Here is a 21,090-nt window from a genome sequence, read left to right on the forward strand (position 1 = left end):
ACAACGAAATTTGCTCCATGGATCCTAAAAGGACCTTTCGTGCATGAGGATGGCTTGGTGGAGGTCCATTGCCTGGGAAGTGAAGTAGTTTTCGATCTTCGTTTCTGGGGTTTAGTCAGTGATAGCTAGAGATGATCGGGGCCTCGAACGGGCTCTTGATCGTCATCGAGCGAGGGCGTAAGATCAAAGGTAGGGTAATTAACTTGGTGACTAGATGGTTTTGTGATCTCTTACTGCTTTTCTATGATGCGTTCTGAGTGAACTTGGAGGGGTTTGCAATGCGCAAGGATGAGAAATTATTCATCATGATTGTGCCAAGGATGCCATGCTTTAATCTTTAGATGACAAAGGGAGTGCACGTTTATCTTATCAACGAACCATCACGATGGTTTTAGATCTCTAGTGGTAGGTTTTGGTGGTGTATTTCGGATTTTCTGGATGGAGTGGCTTCAGAGGATCCATCGAGAGCTGTGACGACATTGGAACAATCAATACCTGAGGTTGAGATCTAGCAACCTAGTCTAAATGGTTCTCGACTGCTCCTGATCGAATCTCGCTCAATTTTCCTGAAGGTTGGCAAACAAATTGATGATCCAGCCGAGCACAATGCATTGACGCCGTCTCCCTCCACGAGTTCAGCAATGATATTTAGGTGCCACTAGAATAGGAGGCTATTCCTTGGGTGAAAGAAAGATCAGTTTTGCTGGGCATGACCTCCAAAGTTGTATCATTTGTACCCAGAGTTACCAACCCTGGTCAAATTCTTAGCTTCCATCGAATGAACTCAGCTTAGGACCAGGAAGATTATGACGTGCTCGAAGTTTCTTATCATGACGATATTTCCAGGACCATAAAAACGCTTGAGGTGAATTTCAAATGGTGTTCTTGTAAATGGATATCACATAAACTTTCTCCTTTGTCGAGCAGTAAGCTTTTTGGTACGCCTTTGTCTGATGATTGCCATGGAACGCTGCTGATATTTTGCCTATCTAACATGCTATTGTCACTATTTTCTAATTGATGAAATAGAGTTAGCATGAGTAGATGCAATCTTGATCCGTAGGCGTGTAGACCACCTTTAAGACTTATTGATCGAATATCTATTAATATCTGAAAACTCAATTAGGCAAATTGTTAGATGTATGGCTCTTGAGTTACTACTCGAGGAGACTGTAATAATAATGAAAAGACCAGTGTAAAACTAGAAACAGAAAAACATGATGGTCTTTTGCAAACTTTCACTGACTTGTGTGTTTAACCAGTGTTCAGACATGAACTCGATAGAGGACACACATGGGATCGACTAGAACTTCAGAACCTTTGTTTAGCTGGTAGGTGTGAGATGCCTGACAATCTCTTGTGACGTTATGCTTTATTAGGTGTAGTTGTCCATCATCAACCCGACATATGCCTCTACTAGCTCTTATCCAAAGCAGTCGATGCAAAGCCAGATAAACTTTTACAAAAAAACATATATAAAATTTATGAAAATTATGGTAGTATTATGTAGCCCTTGATTCTATGGTCGAGGAGAAAATTACTCAATCTAAGAGTAGAAAAAGGGCATACCTGTACCATTGAAGATATATGTTGTTATAGCTCTCGACTATCTACTCGATGACGAAATCAAGAGAGGAATAAAGCCTTAGCATAAAAAATATGCAATGTAGCCCCTGACTCTCTGCTTCATATGATAATCAAAGCAAAGAGTAAATCCATAGAATCAAAATATACTCAACGTGGCCCCTGTCTCTTCACTCAATGACTGAATTCGAGTATAAAATGAAGCATAAGTATTCACACAACGTGACTTCTGGCTCTTTGAATGGTGCGATAACCAAAGATAAAGAGTGAAGCAAAAGCATCTAATCAAAATTATATGATGTAGCCCCTGACTCTCTACTCGATGAATGAATCGAGTGGAGAGTAGAACATAAGCATCGAATCAAAATTATATGATGTAGCCCCCATCTCTCTACTTGACGAATGAATCGAGTGGAGAGTAGAGCATAAGTATAAAAAAACACACGTTGTAGCCCCTGGCTTTCTAGTTGATATGATAATCAAGACAGAAAAAGGGCGTAAGCATCGACACATTACTCTCAACCACACGCTAGAGAGCTCTAGCCCGGAGCACACAACTATGACTATTCCATGGTCATCGAGTGAAGTCGAACCAGCGGGTAGGTGAGCATTGAAAAACCCACTCCCTCTCGTGCTCGTTTTCATTGCAACCCTTGATTTGAAATGTCATCACAACTATGCACTCCTCTTTACATATATTAGACATGTCATAATATCGCAGCAATGCCTCAACTTCCGCCAGACGTGTCACGTGACCGAGGCGGCCTCGCCACGCCCAGCGATATCAGATCTTGATGGCTCCATATGTATAGTGCGACCCATTCCTGCCACTATAAATAGAGGGGACTCGAGGTCGTTTGTTTGTCACCCCGTCTTCCTTCTTTCACCCTACACGCCTAGTAGAACTCGTAGAGCTTGAAGCCATGGCCTCCACTCCACCGTCGTCTACCAAGCCCAGTCTAGAAAGTGAAGAGATAGGATCTCACCTCAAGGCCCCTCACCATGGTTCCTCCAGGAGTTGTCATTGTTTCTTATAATGAGGAGTAATCAATCGAGAGGCCTAAGAGCAGAATGTCCGTCGGAGGTTGCCAATCCTTTACCCACCACCTCCAGCGCCTCCTTGATATTGACACCATGGAACGATCAACACAAGAGCCGGTGACACGAGTCATGCTGGAGGGAGATGAAGATGGTGATGGTCTTGATGAGATCATCAACTAGGTCACCAATGAGGTCTTTGATGATCAAGTCCCCAAACCTCCAATGGTAGAGAGAACACAGCCACTTTATCCATTGACAACCGCTAATCGTCTTTGCGTCCTGCGAAGGACTACTCAGCATCATCTGCATTAGTCAGCAGCTCCAGTAGGGTCTCCTCCTTGACCACTCTCACTGGCCCTTATGCTGCCATCCGAGGGATGAGTATAGAAGATCCCTCGACCTGTTCAAGGGGAAGTAGAATCTACACTATTTGCAAAAGCTAGGTGGATCCTTTTCATCAACTTTGCACTAGCCACGCAGGTTAGAAGAAAAAGAAAAAGTGTGTAGTCGAATCAAATGTAATTGACCTACCTGTATTTACCTTTTCTATGAATGAAAGTGTCAGAGTTGGTCGATGTTCCACGAGTGCTCGAGTATCTCGCCGTTTGGAGTAGATAATTGTACTGATCATGGTTGAGTAATTTTGACTACTATGTAGGGTCCTTCCCACTTTGGTGACAGCTTATGGCGTCAGGCCTGTTTCTACACCTTTCGGAGGACAAGATCCCCAGCAACGAGTTTCCTGGGCTAGATTTTTTGACTGTGGTATCTACGCAACGCTTGCTGATACTTAGCTTCTTGAATAGATGCTCGATCGCGATACTCCTTGAGTAAATTAATGTCATCTGCTCGTAGCTGCTCTTGCCCCTCCTCCGAGTAACTTTCTACTTGTGGTGATCCGAACTGCACCTTAGTAGGGAGCACTGCCTCTGCTCCATAAACTAAGAAGAACAGAGTTTCACCGATGACCCTGTTAGTCGAAGTACGAACGACCCATAGTACCGAGGGAAGTTCTTTTACCCAGCGTTTCGAGTAAGCCTTTAGCCTGTCGAAGACCCAAGTTTTGATACCCTGTAAGACTATACCATTGGCTTGCTGAACCTGACCGTTACTTTGAGGGCGAGGTAATGAGACGAAACATGTTTAATGCCAAATTCTTCGCAGAATGCAGTGAAGGTCCCACTTTTGAATAGCCTACCATTATCTATAATTATCCGATGTGGAATACCAAATCGAGTAAGTATGCTCCTCATGAACTTCTTAGCCACGTCTGCAGTTATCTTTCCCACGGGTATTGCCTCAATCCACTTAGTGAATGTGTCGATGTCCATGAATAGGAATTTATAACGGTTGGACCTTGGGCCCTCAGGAATGGTCCCATGATATCCAAGCCCCAGACGGATAAAGGCCAAGAAAGAGGAATTATTTGTAGAGCTTAGACCGGTCGAGTGGTCTGCCTTAAAAAAAATGGTAGCCCTCGCACTTTTTGACTAACTCGAATCATCCTAGATAGCAGTCAACCAATAAATCCTTGGCGAAAAGCTTTTTAGTGCGATAAGATGTATGATTACCACACATGCCTCCATAGATATCGAGCTACCCCTTCTTGCGTGATACACTTCATTAAAATTATGTTACTCCCTTTTTGGTAGAGCTTGTCTTTTACCAAAGCGTATTACTTGGACTTACCAGCAATTTTCTCTGTAGACGCATCATCATTAGGGATGTCTCGACCTTCGAGATATGCTTGGAACAGAGTCATCCAAGTCAGTTCACGTTTGAGTATTACAACATCCGTGTTTGCGGGTCCTGCCTCATTGACTGGTCCAGACTGCTGGTTGAGTTGAGCAACATCCGTTCGTCGAACTGTCATGACAGATGGCTTAAGAAATTTCTCAAGGAAGACTCCTATAGGTACCAGAGCTCGAGAAGAAGCAAATCTAGCAATTTCATCCGCACCAGAGTTGTCACTCCTCCTGATGTGCGTTACTTCTAGCCCTTTGAACTTTTCCTCGAGCTTTCGCACCTCACTTAAGTAAGCTGCCATGTTGTCGTCTGAGAATTGGTACTCTTTTTAACTTGCTTTATAACTAGCTGTGAACCCCCTTTCACGAGAAGTCGTCTGATTCCAAGTGATGCAACTATGCAAAGCCCGTTATCAATCCTTCGTATTCTACAATATTGTTGAAAGCTTTAAAATCTAATTGAACAACGTACCTGAGTTCATCGTCCATTGGAGATTTGAGCACAATGCCAGCCCCTGAGCCTGTAGCGTGAGCAACCCATCTAAGAAAAGCGTCTAGTGGTCCTCGACCACATCTGGCCTTGTTTCTTCAACACTTATCCATTCGGCGATGAATTCTGCTAGTGTCCCCGACTTCATGCTTATGCATGGTATATGTCCGACGTCGAATTAATTGAGCTCGACTACCCATTGCACAATTTGTCTAGTGGCCTGCTTATTGCGTATGACATCCTGCAACGGGTACGTCATCACGACGAATCATGTGCGTTTGAAAATAGTGTCATAGCTTCCAGGAAGATATCAAGACTACATATAGCAATTTACACCTGCGGATATCGTAGCTTGGTGTCGTGTATGACTTTGCTCACATAGTAAACCGGTCTTTGGACCTTGGCCTTCTTCTCAGGACATTCCCGTTCGACCACTAGGACCGTGGTTACAACTTGTGAGGTAGTTGCAATGTACAAAAAAGAGTTCCTATTTTTCGTTAGAAAGTGTAAGTAGCAGAGATGATAACTACATTTTTAAGTCCTAGAAGGCATGCTCCGCTTCTTCTGTCCACTCAAACCGGTCATGCTTCTTCAACAACTTGAAGAAATGCATCCCTTACTCGCCCATCGTGGAAATAAATAGACTAAGAGGTGCAGTGCATCATGTTAATTTTTAACCTCCTTCAGTGTTCGGGGTGACCGCATCTGGTCAAGAGCCTTGATTCTACGTGGATTGGCCTCGATGCTTCGACTCGACTCTAGGAAGCTGAGAAGCTTGCCAGACGGAACGCCGAACGTGCACTTCTCTGAATTGAGTATCTACAATACTTCCTGAGGTTGTTGAATGTCCCGTTGAGTCGTCAATCAATGCATCCCTAGTTCTCGACTTGACCACAATATCATCGACATAAGCTTTCATATTGTGCCCAATTTGGGGTTGTATACAATTTTGAATACACCGCTGATAAGTAGCACCAACATTCTTTAAAGCAAAGGGCATCTTTACATAGCAAAATACACCGAAAGGAGTAGTAAAAGTAGTTTTCTCCTCATCCTCTATTCCCTTGCTAATTTGGTGATACCCCTAACAGAGATCTAGAAAACACAACAATGTACAACCCGCCGTAGAGTCGACGATTTGGTCGATGCGTGGAAGAGGAAAATAATTTTTGGATTGTTGAGGTAGGTGAAGTCGACACACATTCTACATCTACCATTAGCTTTCTTGATGAGGACGGGATTTGCGAACCATGTGGGTGTCACATCCTAATTCTGTAATGATATCATTAAGCATGATCATGCATCATGAGCAATATAAGCATCTTGTTTATTTTGAAGCATTTGTTGAGCGCTCGTTATTTCCTTTAGTGGCTTAACTTTTGCAAAGTGTTAAGATAATACCCGATGCTAGAGTTTTCTTTCAGCTAATTCTCATATGGATGTTGCGGGTGAATTCAATTATTATGGGTTTATCTCTCATTGTAATCCTTGCATCTAGGTTTATAGAATTTTTTGAGCACTAGAGCACCACGTTTGGGTTAATAAAAGAGCGAATGAAAATGAGGGGAGAAGGAAACGTTTTTGCAACTAAAAATCTTATTTCTCTAGCATGTGGGTCCTTTTTAGCTGGCCAGCCCCACCACCTCACCTCCTTCTCTCTAGGCTGCACCAGCAGCTCACTCCCCTCCCTCTCTCACTCACGCTCACTCTCTCCCTCTCTCCATCCGAGCAAAACAGTAGGAGCTCACTATCTCCCTCTCAAGCTCTCTCTTCTCTTCCTCAAATCTGCCCTCTAGAAGAAGAAGCACGGTATGCATGTCACACCGTTGCGATCCCTAGCTTCCCCTTCATCCAATTCGTTCTCACATGCATGAAGATTTGAGGGAGTTGCAAATCAATTTCATCACACCTTATTTTTCTAAAACTTCAGCAGGCCTTCTTCATCTTCTCAAGCTTTCCCCCTCTGATTTCCCCCCTTCACCGATGGTCCCACATCGTGGCAAAGACCGTTGGGTAAGTCTCTAGGGTTCCCATGGTGGAAATACATGTTTTGGAACGGTCGATTTTGAGTTTTGTGGGCTGCAATCGAAAGTGATGATGCATGTTCGTTCTTGAGGCAAGAGAGCTATAAGAAGAGTTTGGATGAGCATTAGCTAGTGTTCGTGCTTTTGGAGTGGATGAAATAGGTCTAGAACCCTTGATTTAGTGTCTATGCATGTTTAAGTGGTTGGAAATTTCGACATACAAGTTGAATCGGTCGAAAAACAGTCACAAAACAAGTACTCTACAGGAACCCGGAGATTTCGGGTCACAACCTAAAGGTTCCAGGTGATCCTAACAAAAAATACCTGAGTACCCCCACCCAGAGGTTCACCCGAAGACTCCGGAACCTGGAGGATCCGAGTTCAACCCGGAGGTTCTGGGTGATCCTAACTAAAAATACCCGAGGAACCCCACCCGAAGATTCACTCGGAAGGTCCGAGTTCAACCCGGAGCTTTTAGATTGTACTGTTCACCAGACATTTTTTTCCTTTCTTTTCATTGCTAAAACTTGTAAAATTCATAATAAATTCTTTGTAGCTTAAAAAATTATAAAAAATAATTTTATGAGTTTCATAATAATCTCCTTTACCTATTAAAATATCCCTAGACATAAAATAATTAAATAAATTTTTGAGATAAATTAATTAGGTTAAGGTTTTATTAATTCATCGTTAATTCTTTACAAGTCCAAAATTGATGAAACTAATTTTGCTAGCCTTCTTATGACTTGTTCTAACTCGAAAAAATGTTTTCATGAATTATAAAGCATATTTTATGATATTTCATCGTATGCTTATTGCGATGCATTCTTTTCTTTAGTAATCGTCGAACCGGAGTATAACGGGTTTTCGTGAAGGAGTTTGACGTTTGATCCCGAATTGAAGAAAAGCAGCAAGTTAAAGCATTTAAGCATGTTGTACCTTATACTTTGGATCATGTGATGGCTAAATTGATAAATTATGCTCTATGTATGTTATGCATGTTTAGTTAGTCGATGTCGGGAAATTATGTAGCACCTAATTGTTGCATTTATCCCCATTTTGTATTCATGATCTCAATCCTTGTAGCCAGGGTATAATCATGAGAATGTCTAACTTAAAAGTTATACGAGATGCTTAGCAATGCATAGGTCCTCGGTAGAAGTTGAGCGGTGGAATGTCCCATCGTTCGTGACTATATGACTTAATTACTTTCACCATGAAAACAATGATGGGTTGATGAGTGGTGAGAATGGGACGAGTTGTGAGTGGTGCTAGGGGTAGGTCAGGAGAGGAACCTGAATGCCATAGACCGTTTGTATCATTTAAGCACCGTCCGTTGGTGTAGTTTGCTTTGGCACTTTTTCGTACTAACCACATATCCGTATATGGGACGAGTAAGCCTAGTATCGTAAGTCGCCGTGTTCATTTGACTCACGCACTGAGATGTGAGCGAGAAGGCTTGTAGAGGCACCTGAGGGTGGGCCGGTAAGTCGTCGTACGCAAGGGATCTAGGTGGCCTCCACATGGCTTGGCATGGGAACAAAGGTTGAGGGTGAGTACATGAATGGTTGTCACTTGAATTATCACTTGCAATTGACGGGTTGTATGGAGGGTGGTCTCGTATCGTGTGGGTAAAAATGTACCCCTGTGGGGTGTAAAATTAATTCGAATTGCCACACTCTCGGTCATGTGCACACTTCTGTCCATTTGCATCAATCGTAAAGTTCTGAATATGGTTGTGAGGGTATGATGGGAAGTGGATGGAGGTAGTGTTTGATGATTTGAGATGTTCCAAGTTACATACATGTTATGTTGATGATCTCAGTATAGGAGGGTACAATTGCTAGGTTGTAGTTGCTCACACTTGAGTTAAAATTGCTTTTGCATTACAAATTCATTTAACCTTTATGGTCGATTCCTTGCTACGCATCCACAAATGCATTCTCCTTGGAGTTGGATTATTATATGTACCTATTATAGATTAAGTCTTGCGAGTACCTTCGTACTCACGCTGCTTGTTCTTTGCAGGTGAAGATGGGTGTCGACTGCTCGAATCCTACCAAGAGCGGTGTGGTGGCAAGTAGTCGCTATACTACTACTAACCCCGGTCGGTTGCCTTATGGGCAAATGGTGCCACCGGCCTTCATTTTATTTCTAGATGTTTTTCTTCTGCTGCGATATATATATATATATATATATATATATATATATATATATATGTTTACACTAGAAAGCACTTGTTCTTATTATTTTGTTCGACCTGTAATCACTTGTAATCTTGTTTAACTTGATGTTGTGATATTCATGTTGTAAAGGTATGTGTGGGTAATAGCTCTCCTGGGAGTTACTAGAGCACACATACCGAGATTGCCAGAGTTAGATTGGCTTTAATCATTCGTGGCTCGATCGTTGTGATGAGATATGGGTTAGCACGTGGCGTGTTGAGAGATGGACACGGCCTAGCTCTCATCTTATTAAAATAATTATCCTAATGATTAACTCGAATTTAATTTAGACGGGTCCTCATAGTGGGGTGACGAACTTCTCGAATAAAATCTATCTTAAGGAGTTTGTCGACCTCCTCCTGGATAGCTTGTTTTCTACCCTTTGCAAATCTTCGCTACTTATGCACCATAGGTTTGGGGTCGGACTTAACATCTAGTCGATGTTGAATCACCTCCCTATGAACTCCAGGCATGTCAAACGATTGCTATGCGAACACGTCTTGGTTTGTCTGGAGGAAAGTGATGAACTATAATTCCTATTTGAGGTCGAGGTTAGCTCCAACCTTAACCGTATTGGCTGGTTCATACAGGTCGAGGGGCATTACCTTGACACCACCGTCAGTCTTTTTGTTGTTAGCGCCATCGTTGGTCTCACCCTTGGCGGCATCGTCGGACTTGGAGTTGTCAACAAGACTTACAAGCTTGTAGTCCTTGATCCCAACAGTGTTTTGATGCTTTTGATGTTTGGAAACTGCGCCTTTAAAGTAGTTGCCGCTCGACTGAGGTGTTCGACCATACCTAGGCTCTTCTTATCGTATTTGACCGTTGCACGTTGATCTCCCCTGATAGTTATGATCTTTTGGGACTTGGAATCTTGTGAGTCTGGTATGCATAGTGGGAAATTAAGGATGATCCATGTAGCCAAGAAAAAACGTAAGAGCTCACCTGACCAAGAGTTACACGCGATAAGGTACCTAATATCATGCATCTTCGCAATAATCCACACGTATAGTATGACATGGTGGTAGTTGACATAGAACAGTCATCCAAGACCGCACGACTATATACATTACTCGTCCCCTTCAAGAAGGTATATTAATCGAACATTAGGCACCTTTGTGAATCCAAGAGGGGAAGGGCTGGCCGTGGCTTGGAACAATTTTCCTCTAGTAGCCGCATGTTTTCGGAAAAAATCTATCATTTTAAAGAAGGTTGTTGAGGCATCGACCCTGGAACCCATAGATGGAGAAAACAAGTATTCTGGTGAGTGCAACTAAACATCGTCCCGTAGAACAAATTTGCATGGTAGATCCCTTGGTTTTCTAATTTTCTGATTTGTTTTTCCAATTGGGTCTTAGCAGTTTTTCCTGATTTTGGTGTGTAGGTCCCCTTGTTTGAAAAGTTTGTATGTAATCGAGTCCTTAAATTTTCAGTTTTTGCATATGTTTACGCCAAAAACTGGCCATATAGGACTATTTTTCCAAGAATTTCTTAGCTCCATTGTAGTGTAATCAAGTTTCTTAATATAGATAGAACCTGACATAAACTTACCTATTTTGATCCAAAATTACATGCAGATTGTAAGTTCACAAGTAAAATTTAGAGTGCAGAGGTTGCAACTTGCAAGTCAGGCTAAATCGGTATTACTCTCATGTAGTCATGTGAGCCGAGCACGATAGTGCAAACCACGCCATGCGCATCAGATGGGAAATTTTAAGGAATGGGATATACACAACCAGAGGGATGGCCTGCACTATCAGCTGACGCAGCGAGGAAGAAATGCAACTGATTCACGTAAAACAAGTTGATCACACAACCTTGCTGCAATATCGAACACACCGTACACTACTATAGAACACCACATATGTAACCAAGTTGAATGGGATATATTTGTCTCAAATTTTTTAAAGAGCTAGATCATAGTATTTTCTACACTATTATTTTTTTTTCAGAATTTTTCATGACTGTTACAATAGGGTTTTGAATTTTGAGAGCAACATAATATAGCTTTTTTATTTTTAAACATGTCGCTCGTTGAAAGGACGACGAGATATTACCCTAGATATGGGGGTTTTTTTTAAAACTAGACGTCTATTTTTACTATTTTTGATTGAAAAATATAATATAAAAATTTCATTTCACACTCGGGTTCGGTCGGGTTCGTTGTCGTGTGACGGCCTTGCCATGTGTTTTCCATTTTAGACCAATTTTTGGGTGAGCAAAGACCCGGAGGGGGTGCTGATATTGGGCTGAACTAGGGCAAAGAGGCCGGGCCGGGATAGGTCAGGCCCACATGGCCCATGACATTGTAAGCCATGGTGGGTCCATTTGGAAAGTGTTGACCAACCAGTCGTCCTTTTTATGCTGCATAATCACCGCAAAGATCACAGGCTGAAATCCTTCAACCAATCACATCCACGCCGTCGATCGAGGACTCCTGCCACGGTGCCACCCAAATGCATGTCATTAACTATGAAAATATAACCCTATAAACTCTAAAGTCAGGTTACCTACAAAGATGAAGCAGAGTGACAAACATATGCAGTTGGACACTGCAAGGGTCGATTTGTTCATCCAACTTTGATGGGCAGCTCTGATAGCCTTCGAGTGGATCATCATTGCATGTCCTTTGTACAGGGTTATTCTACAATCTTGCATGGAGTATATCCCCTACGATATTTGAGGCTTATAAGAGATGCATTTGGCTTTCTAATAAAGTTGGGTTTCGAAATTGGCCGGCTGTTTTACTCTGTTGGTACAAATAGGATAGAGGAGCTATTGCTAGCTAGCGTTTAAGGCAAATAACGAAGCTGTTTGGAGTTATTGCACTTGTAGTTAGTATAGAGGTAAATTAGACCTTCGAGTGGTTATAGATTTTTTTTCACAAAGGAGACTGTCGGTGGATAAACACCGCAAGCGGAGATCCTGAGGGACCCCCTTTGAGATTCGGCCGGGGGGTTGATTCTGGATCTATCTCGTACGTGGATTTAATGCGAATGTGTGAGATCTAGGCGGGACGGATGATCGTCGGCTAGTAGGAGTAAATGCACAAGGGATTTTAGACAGGTTCAGGCCGCATGGAGCGTAATACCCTACTCCTGTGTGTCTGATGTGCTATTAATGCTCTTGGAATGCCTTTCTTAGGATCTTTGTGTTACAAGGCTTTTTGTCTAAGTCTTGAGCTTCGGTCTTGCTTCTTGCTTCGAGTCGCCCTGTCAAAGCTTGGCTTGACCTCTCAAACTTGTTCACCTCTATTTAGCCTTGACCTGTTCTTCTACGAAGTGCTCCCCCCCTTTTATCCTACCGGGGGGAGGCTCGGCGTGCCCGAAACGGGGGCACAAGTTCCCGTAAACCATAAATGGAAAGCAACCATTATGGGGCTACAGTTTGATGTTACAGGGGTTGAAAATGCGCCCTTCGGCCGGTCCTATCGCCCATTACACCCAACTTTAGCAGGTGCAGGGGGCCCACAGGGCAGCCACCGAACATCCCCGCATGTCCGTTTGGTCAGAGCAGATCTGACACAGTAGGGTGGCAGGCGATACGTCTCAAGCCCAGCGACGATATCTTCAAGCCATTTCCTTTATGGGCACCGCACAGTGACGTGCGATGGGACCCGTTGCATTAAATGTCCCCATGCCTTCCTGCCAGGTGGTGGCAGGGACTGACGTACTCAGTACAACAGGCGTGGGGGCGAGTGGTTGGAAGTGACTGGCCACGCTCCCTCTTAAATGCAGCATCGGGCCTCTCACCGATTGACACCTCACCATTGAGCCCTTGTGGGGTCCACCGGCAAGGGGCTTCTCAGGTCCTCGGGGAACTCTGGGTACTCAGGGACCAATTGTTCTTGGCCCCGAGCACCCTCTCCCGGATTTGTCTCTTCTCAGATCCTCGGGGAACTCCGGGTACTCGGGGGCCAACTGTTCATGGCCCCGAGCACCCCTCCCGGAACTGGCTCTTCTCGGGTCCTCGGGGAACTCCGGGTACTCGGGGGCCAACTGTTCATGGCCCCGAGCACCCCTCCCGGAACTGGCTTTTCTCGGGTCCTCGGGGAACTCCGGGTGCTCGGGGGCCAACTGTTCATGGCCCCGAGCACCCCTCCCGGAACTGTCTCTTCTCGAGTCCTTGTGGAACTCTGGGTACTCGGGGACCAACTGTTCATGGCCCCGAGCACCCCTCTCGGAACTGGCTCTTCTCGGGTCCTCGGGGAACTCTGGGTACTCAGGGACTAACTGTTCATGGTTTCAAGCACCCCTCCCGGAACTGGCTCTTCTCGACCCTCAGGGGGATGGTCCCCGAGGGATGGCGCCATGTGGCATTGTGCTATCCTGACATCGGGACTCGGGAACCCCTAGTTCCCATATCACTGACAACACTGATGAGGTGTTTTGGTGTAGTGGTAGGTCCTGAACCCTTCAAATTAGAGCTGGGGTTTGAAGACCGAGTTAAGGAAATATTGAAGGGACAGAGCTCCGTACAGAAGTGGACGGACAAAATGAGCTCACTAAGATGACACCTCATAGGCTGGGCCGCTCATACTAGTGGGATGTACAAACAAGAAGAAAAAAATTCCTAGCTATAGTGGACTAGCTCGACAAGTTATCGGAGCTTCGATGCCTAACGAAAAGTTAAATTAATCTCAAAATAAAAACAAATGAAAAATTGGTAAAACTACTCAAAAAGAGAAGACTAAATAGTACCAGTGTGTCAAAGTCAATATGATCCTCCAAGAAGATAACAATACACACTTTTTTCAAATGATTGTAAATGACAAACATAGAAAACAACACATCTTCAACCTAAAACAAGAAGGAATAATTGAGGGCCAATCTAGGTTAAAAACATATATAACTAATTATTACAAAGAGCACTTTGATCCACCAGAAAAAAGTCATGTCTCAATGATGGAATCACAAGCATATGATATTACTAAAGTGACAGATGATGAAAATGAAATTTTAACAGCACCCTTCACTGAAAAGGAAGTAAGGGACACAATTTTCCAAATGAAAAGAAATAAAGCATCGGGTCCCGATGGCTTTCCAGCTGAGTTTTATCAGACATTTTGGGACATCATCAAGGATAATCTGATACAAATGTTCCATGAATACACTCCAATAACTTACATATATATAGCTTAAATTATGAAGAAATAACACTTCTTGCAAAAATCAAATAGGATTATCGTATTCAACAATTTAGACTGACCTGTCTACTAAATGTCAGCTTCAAAATTTTCACTAAGGTGATCACAAACCGAATAAACGGCATGACGGATCATATCATCCAACCCACGCAAATGGCATTTATGTGTGGAAAAAATATCTTAAAAGGGGTGATCATCTTACATGAGATAATACATGAACTTCATAGGAAACATCAAGACGAAGTAATTCTTAAAATTGATTTTGAGAAGGCCTATGACAAGGTAAAATGTATGTTCCTGCTACAATCCCTTCGAATGAAAGGATTCTTGCCAAAATGGTGCAGATGGATCCAAAATTTCGTTTCTAAGGAAGTGTAGCAGTAAAAGTCAATGACGAAACTGGAAAATTCTTCCAAACAAAAAAGTCCTTGCAGCACACTCTCACCAATTCTTTTCAATATTGTCGTGGATATGTTAGCAGTTCTTATAGCGAGGGCTAAGAATGCTGACCAAGTCGTTGGAGTTGTACAACATCTTGTAGAAAATGGGACGTCAATCCTCCAATCTGCAGATGTCACCATCTTATTCATGGGAGATGACCTAGAAAAAGCCAAAAACATGAAACTATTGCTTTGTGCTTTTGAGTAGTTGTCCGGCCTGAAAATTAAATTCCACAAAAGTAAATTGTTCTGTTTTTGGTGCGGCTCAAGATTAGGTTGCCCAATATACCGAAATATTCAGATGTGCACAGGGTGAACTATCTCTACGCTATGTAAGAATTCCAATTCACTACAGAAAACTAAAAAATGTGGACTAGAAAGGAGTTGAGGAACGAATGGAAAAAAAAAGAGTAGTTAGAAGGCAAAATACTTAACTATGGGTGGCAGACTTGTCCTTCTCAACCCAGTTCTTAGTAGTCTACCCGCTTATATGATATCATTCTTCCCAATCCCATGAGGGGTGCTAAAAAGAATGGACTACTTATGCTCTAGATTCTACTGGCAAAGTGATAGTCATAAGAAGAAGTACCGCTTGGTAAAATGGAGAGTAATTTGTAAACCCAAAGACATGGGTGGCCTAGGGATACAAGGCCTGGGTGTCCAAAATGTCTCATTCCTATGTAAGTGGCTTTACAGATTACTGACTGAGGAAGGGATCTGACAAGAACTGATAAGAAACAAATACATGGGATCAAAATCACTTTCACAAGTCGAAGGAAAACCAGGTGACTCGCACTTCTGGACTGGTTTAATGAAAGTGAATAACATTCTACACCAAAACAGAACCTTTAAAATAAAAGATGTCACTAAATAAGGTTTTGGGAGAATATCTGGTTAGACAGCTTGCTATTAAGAGACCAATACCCTAACTTATATAACATTGGGTGGAACAAACAAGACATTGTGGCTAGTTTATGGAGTCATTCCCTCCCATTTTATCCTTTAGGAGGGACATTATTGGCACCAAATTAGTGGAATGGAATGATTTGATGGCACATATCAGTAACATCACTTTGAGTGAGGGACGAGACGAATTTATATGGAATTTAAACCGATCAGGAAAGTTTTTGGTAAATTCTCTGTATAGGGCACTTGTGCAAGGTGACAATAATATATGGAACAATATTATATGGAAATTAAAATTACCTCTAAAAATTAAAATATTCCTTTGGTATTTACACAAAGGTGTACTACTAACAAAGGATAACCTAAGTAAAAGATAATGGTCAGGTGATTAGAAGTGTTGCTTTTGTTATAAATCAGAGACAATTAAGCGCCTCTTTTTTTATTATCATTTCACTCGCTATGCATGGTTTATAGTCCAACGGGCCACAAACTTTACCAACCGCAAAGTGTTCTGAATATGTTTGAGAATTGACTTCATGGTCTAAGTAAAAAAATTAAGGGTCATAATACTGACGACAATGGCCACTTTTTGTTGGTCCATATGGCTATGCAGGAATGATATCATCTTTAATAAGAAATAAACTTTTTCTCCTCTTCAGATTAATTTTGCATGTACACACTAGCTCTATGCATGGTCGGTGCTACATCGGTAGGAGCATTATGGATTGGTTACTACATCATGTTCACACCTAGAGAGAGTGGCCAGGGAGCTTTTCACCCGGTTTGGATGGCAATGTAGATTGCGAATCGAAGCATAGGTGTAATAAAATCAGATGAGGAGTACTGCTTGTATCTCGTGTTTGGCTTTTCTCAATTTTGTTGTAACAGTTCTGTTTTGTTTGTTTGGACTGTGTGCATCAAATGCAGAAGCCCGGGGCATACTATTGTGCGTCTGTAATACCTTGATGAAACGATGAGAGTTAATAAAATTTCTCTTTTTCAAAAAATATATCGGGCACACCGACATTCCATGATTTCATAAAAAAATCCGATCATACATTCCAGCAAAGTAGATTTAGATCTAGATATAACATTTACACATGATTCATACGTCCACAATGCATGAAGATTAACACTAAAAGAGATGAGTCTTACTCAGAAAAGGTTATCTTCTTATCCAAACACACATCAGCTTCGTCCACCTGGCATAAGTCGTGCCGCCTCAGATAAAAGTCGGCATAGAGTGTAAGAAATATCTAAGCTAAATCTTGGGAGATAGGTAACTCGAGAAACAAAGTACCTAACCAATCCAAAGATGACCACAAGAAACAACACTTCTGACTGTCCCTATGTGCATTTGGATAAGCAACAAAACAACTTTTAAAGGTGCTAAACAATAAACCGAAAAGTTCAAAAAGGTGATTGTGTAGGTAGGTTGATGTATACTTTGCTTTCGAAACAAAGTTTTCTTCAGCTATAAATACCTTGGCATGACTCATCCCCATTTCATCATCACAAGATTTCCAGCCCTTGTAAAGCTTGTCCAGTTAGTTCAAGGCATGTTGTGCTTTTAAATGCACCCTTTTTCTCTAGCATTTTCATGAAGGAGCTGACTGGTTACATATATGCACCCTTTTTTTCTGTAGCATCTTCATGAAAGAACTGACTTGTTACATATCCCTTTCTCTTTGTCAGTTGAATCATGTCGATGGCTTTAGCTTTGAAGAACAATTGGGTTGTTAGTGCTTCGTCTCATCGTGGATACACAAGCAACAAATTTGATGGCTGCATCAAGCTATTGGCTTGGAACCTCAATGTGATCAAGGGGAAGCAATTCTTGCCCAAAGAAAAGGTTGCTTCAACTGGTTGGCAGGTCACCAGAGCCATACCGAAAGATTCCAACAATGTAATCCCCTTAGCACACATCATTAATTATTATCTTGCGCCATTCTTTTACACAAAAATGAAAGAAAAATGCTGATTTAAATTCTTGGGGATATTGAATTACAAAAGGCACACATTTCCCTATAGATCATCCTGCTACAATAAGGGCAAAAGAGAAAATGCTTTCCATGTTATTTTGAAGAGTTTTATTTGCTTGATCAGAAATATTATGTAATACTGAAAAGTTCAAATTCTAGAAAACTAAGGTTAATATGCCTTCTCTGTCCAAGCATACTGCAAAATTTGCATAAAAATGAAAAAATATATTAGTTTTGTTCAAACAAAGAGACAATATAAGCATTCATCGAAATAACACTGAAGCACAAAAGAGGTGCAATGATATTTAGTCACGGTGTTAGGCTATTCGCCTCCATATGAAGATTAAGTGGTGGGAGAAGGACATGAAGGCCAACATGAAAAACATCAAATCACAAGAAGATTTGGATGAACAACTTCTGATGGCCGGAGATAAGCTCACTGTGGTGCACTTCTTTTCCCCTAGCTGTGGAGCTTGTAAGGCCCTACACTCTAAGGTAAAAGAAGGCAAGCGTGTGGATTCAACAATTTGCTACTACATTACAAATAGGAGGGAGAAGATACACTTTGCACATAAATTTACATAGATATAATCATATAATACCATTTTTTTTGTAAACTTCCACAAAGGCACATCAATTTGCTGGGATGCATCCAAGACTACAATTTCTTATGGTCAACTACGATGAACATATAGAGATATGTCACAGGCTCAATGTCCATGTCTTGCCAATGTTCCGCTTTTATAGAGGTGCAGAAGGCCGTATCTGTAGCTTCAGCTGCACAATTTCAACTGTACGTATTGGATGATGTAGCCCCATCTGTGAACACATCCTATTAAGCTCTTTTAAACTATAACTTGTTGCTATTTCAGGTTCATAAGTTCAAGGCTGCTTTGAAAAGGCATGGGGTTAAGACAGAGAATCTTGCAGCAGAAAAGGGCTTGGAAGAATCTGAACTCAAGAGCTTTGCCTCACATACTGATATCCTAAATGCAATTGATGCTTCACAGAACATGGATGGAGATGTTGGTCCTATTGCACCCAGCAATTAATAGAATCAGTATTATGATGTAGATCGCATAGTTTGGTAGTTTATATGTATTCCAAGTGTTTGTTGAGGGCCCTAATTTTTGAAAATTATGGCCCAATGTGGAATTCACACCCAATGGCCCTATGTGTGTGTTTTTTTTAAAAAAAAATCAGGGCTACTCAACATGAAATGGCTATCTACTTTTGCAGCGTTAAAGCCTTTTAAGCTTCTTGTATTTCATTTCCTTGTATTATAGGAAATGATAGTAGTGTTCAATGAATATTTTCCTTCGGTTCATTTTCCACATGAGCATGTTTTAACTTTTAAATGTCCTAATTAATCGTATCTGATTTTGGGAACAAGGGAGCAACACTAAAATATCAAGGAATGTGAAATAATGCATCAACTACCATAGAAGTTGGACATGTCCACAGTTCCACACCAAGATTAGCAGTTTTGCAGGTCACATATATACTATTATCAGGAGTCGGGATTTGTTTTGATAGGGAGCATTTGGATTCAAATCCTCATGATTCAGTTAAAATTTTGAACTAAATCCTATTCCCAAAGAAATACCTCTCATCCAAACACCCCATAAGTCAGTAGATATGCCCATAGCACATACCAACTCCCAATAATACAACTTACGAGTATTGGCTACCCAGCGACGCAACCTCATCTATTGCTGCCATCAAACTATCACACTTGTTCATTGCAACAGTTGCTTGCCTAGACCTTAGAGAGCCATCAAGCATAGAGTCCCAATCATAGTCACCGGGAATGTGGAACCACTCTGCATTCCTCATCCCGGGAACGTTATCCCCGTTCCTAGAACACAGAAACAATGTGGTCCCCGTCTTATAAAAATCTTTCGCAAGTAGCATACCGTGTTCCTCTATCCCATTTCTCGACTCCATGGTCCCAGTATTAAGTTACAGCTCTATATAATGGCTGCCACACCCTTGTAGCCCCCCCTCTCCCCCTCCATTTTTTGCAAGAGAAGGAGAAGAAGGGAGATGAGGTGGAAGAAGAGGAGGAGGAACAAACAGCCCCTCCCCCCACCCCCCACAAGCTTCTGGTCGGTTCGCCACTGTCTATATACTATATACCTCATCTTGTGATTTGGTTCAAAAAAGACTGCTCTCAAAACATGGAATTGGAAGGCCTTCCACAAGCCACATGACATATAGTTAACCGCAAAGGGAGCACACACCATATACTAAATGCAATGCAGGTTTCAACTAAACATGACATGATTTTTGGACCTGGGTGCAGGGGCGTCATGGGCAACCGGTGTCGCGGGGAGCAAGCGAGCAACAATATCTAGCGGCGTAAAGGAAGATGACGTTGCACTGCTACGCTTGGGCCATCGGGTTGACCAGCTGATGAGCTACATTGAGGATTTGGTAACACTTTGCAAAAGGGAATTTTTTATTTTTCAAATTTATCAATTTTATGTGACCGTTTGAAAAAATAGCAACGGCCTTCAGTGCCATGTAAAAAAAAACACAACATTCTATTGCTCTCAAAATTCAAAACACTATGTAACTAATTCTAAAAAAAAATATGGTGTAGATGATGCTATCATCTAGCTATCACAAAATTTTTAGCTTAAAAAATTACTTGTACAATAAGAAACAAAAATGATAGATTTAGTGATTCTGAAATTCGTACATACTCAGCTGAAATTAGTTTTTTTTTCCTTGTACATCTAACTTTTTTGAGCTGAAATTTTGGTAAGAGCTAGATGGTAGCATCCTCTATATCATAATTTGTTTTTAGAATTTTTCATGATAATTTACATAGTGTTTTGAATTTTGAGAATAATAAAATTATGTATTTTTTTTAACTTGTCGCCCATTGGAAGAGTAACATGTTTATTTTTTAAATATGTCGCCCTTTCAATGGGTGACAGACGTCTATTCGTGCTATTTTTTTCAAATGGATACATAAAATTGCTAAATTTAAAATTTTAAAATAAAAAATAAAAAAATCATGCAAAAGGTTCTTCATTACCAATTTTTTTATATATTTTTTGTTTCAAAATTTGCAAAATTACACGGCCATTTCAAAATATTACAACAATAGGCTATCACCACCTGTTCATCGGGTGAGAGCAAGATCTCATGTGATGAATGGGCAAGACCCTGTGAGCCCTGTAGGTCAGAAGATTAAAAAATGTGGTGAGACCACGTGTCGCCCATTGAACGGGCAACAACAAGGTGTCACCCAATGAACGAGCGACACCTTGCTGCCTTTTTTTAATTTGCGGTAGAACAGGCATACGTCACAATGTTTATGTTTTAGATCCGTCTAGTGCTATTATATGTTTGTATGATATTTTGGATATCCGGATTTTACGAAAATGGAAAGGTGAACATGGTGATTTTAATGGGAACTACGACATACACGACAGTGGCATATACGATAAACAATTATTATAATCTAAATAAGTACCGTGTCTAAATCTAACATGT

General features: G+C 41.5%; 1 protein-coding gene across 1 annotated transcript; it reads left to right on the forward strand.

Annotated features, from left to right (window-relative positions):
* Window positions 1–17,303: 17,303 nt before the first annotated feature.
* On the forward strand, window positions 17,304–18,635 carry LOC133914857 (thioredoxin-like 1-1, chloroplastic). Its single transcript, XM_062357846.1, has 4 exons — window positions 17,304–17,507; window positions 17,905–18,078; window positions 18,212–18,376; window positions 18,456–18,635. The coding sequence occupies exons 1-4, from the start codon at window positions 17,304–17,306 to the stop codon at window positions 18,633–18,635; spliced, it is 723 nt and encodes a 240-aa protein (XP_062213830.1).
* The last annotated feature ends 2,455 nt before the right edge of the window (window positions 18,636–21,090 follow it).

The sequence above is a fragment of the Phragmites australis genome, chromosome 4, assembly GCF_958298935.1.
Source record: "Phragmites australis chromosome 4, lpPhrAust1.1, whole genome shotgun sequence".
NCBI classification, from domain to species: Eukaryota; Viridiplantae; Streptophyta; class Magnoliopsida; order Poales; family Poaceae; genus Phragmites; species Phragmites australis.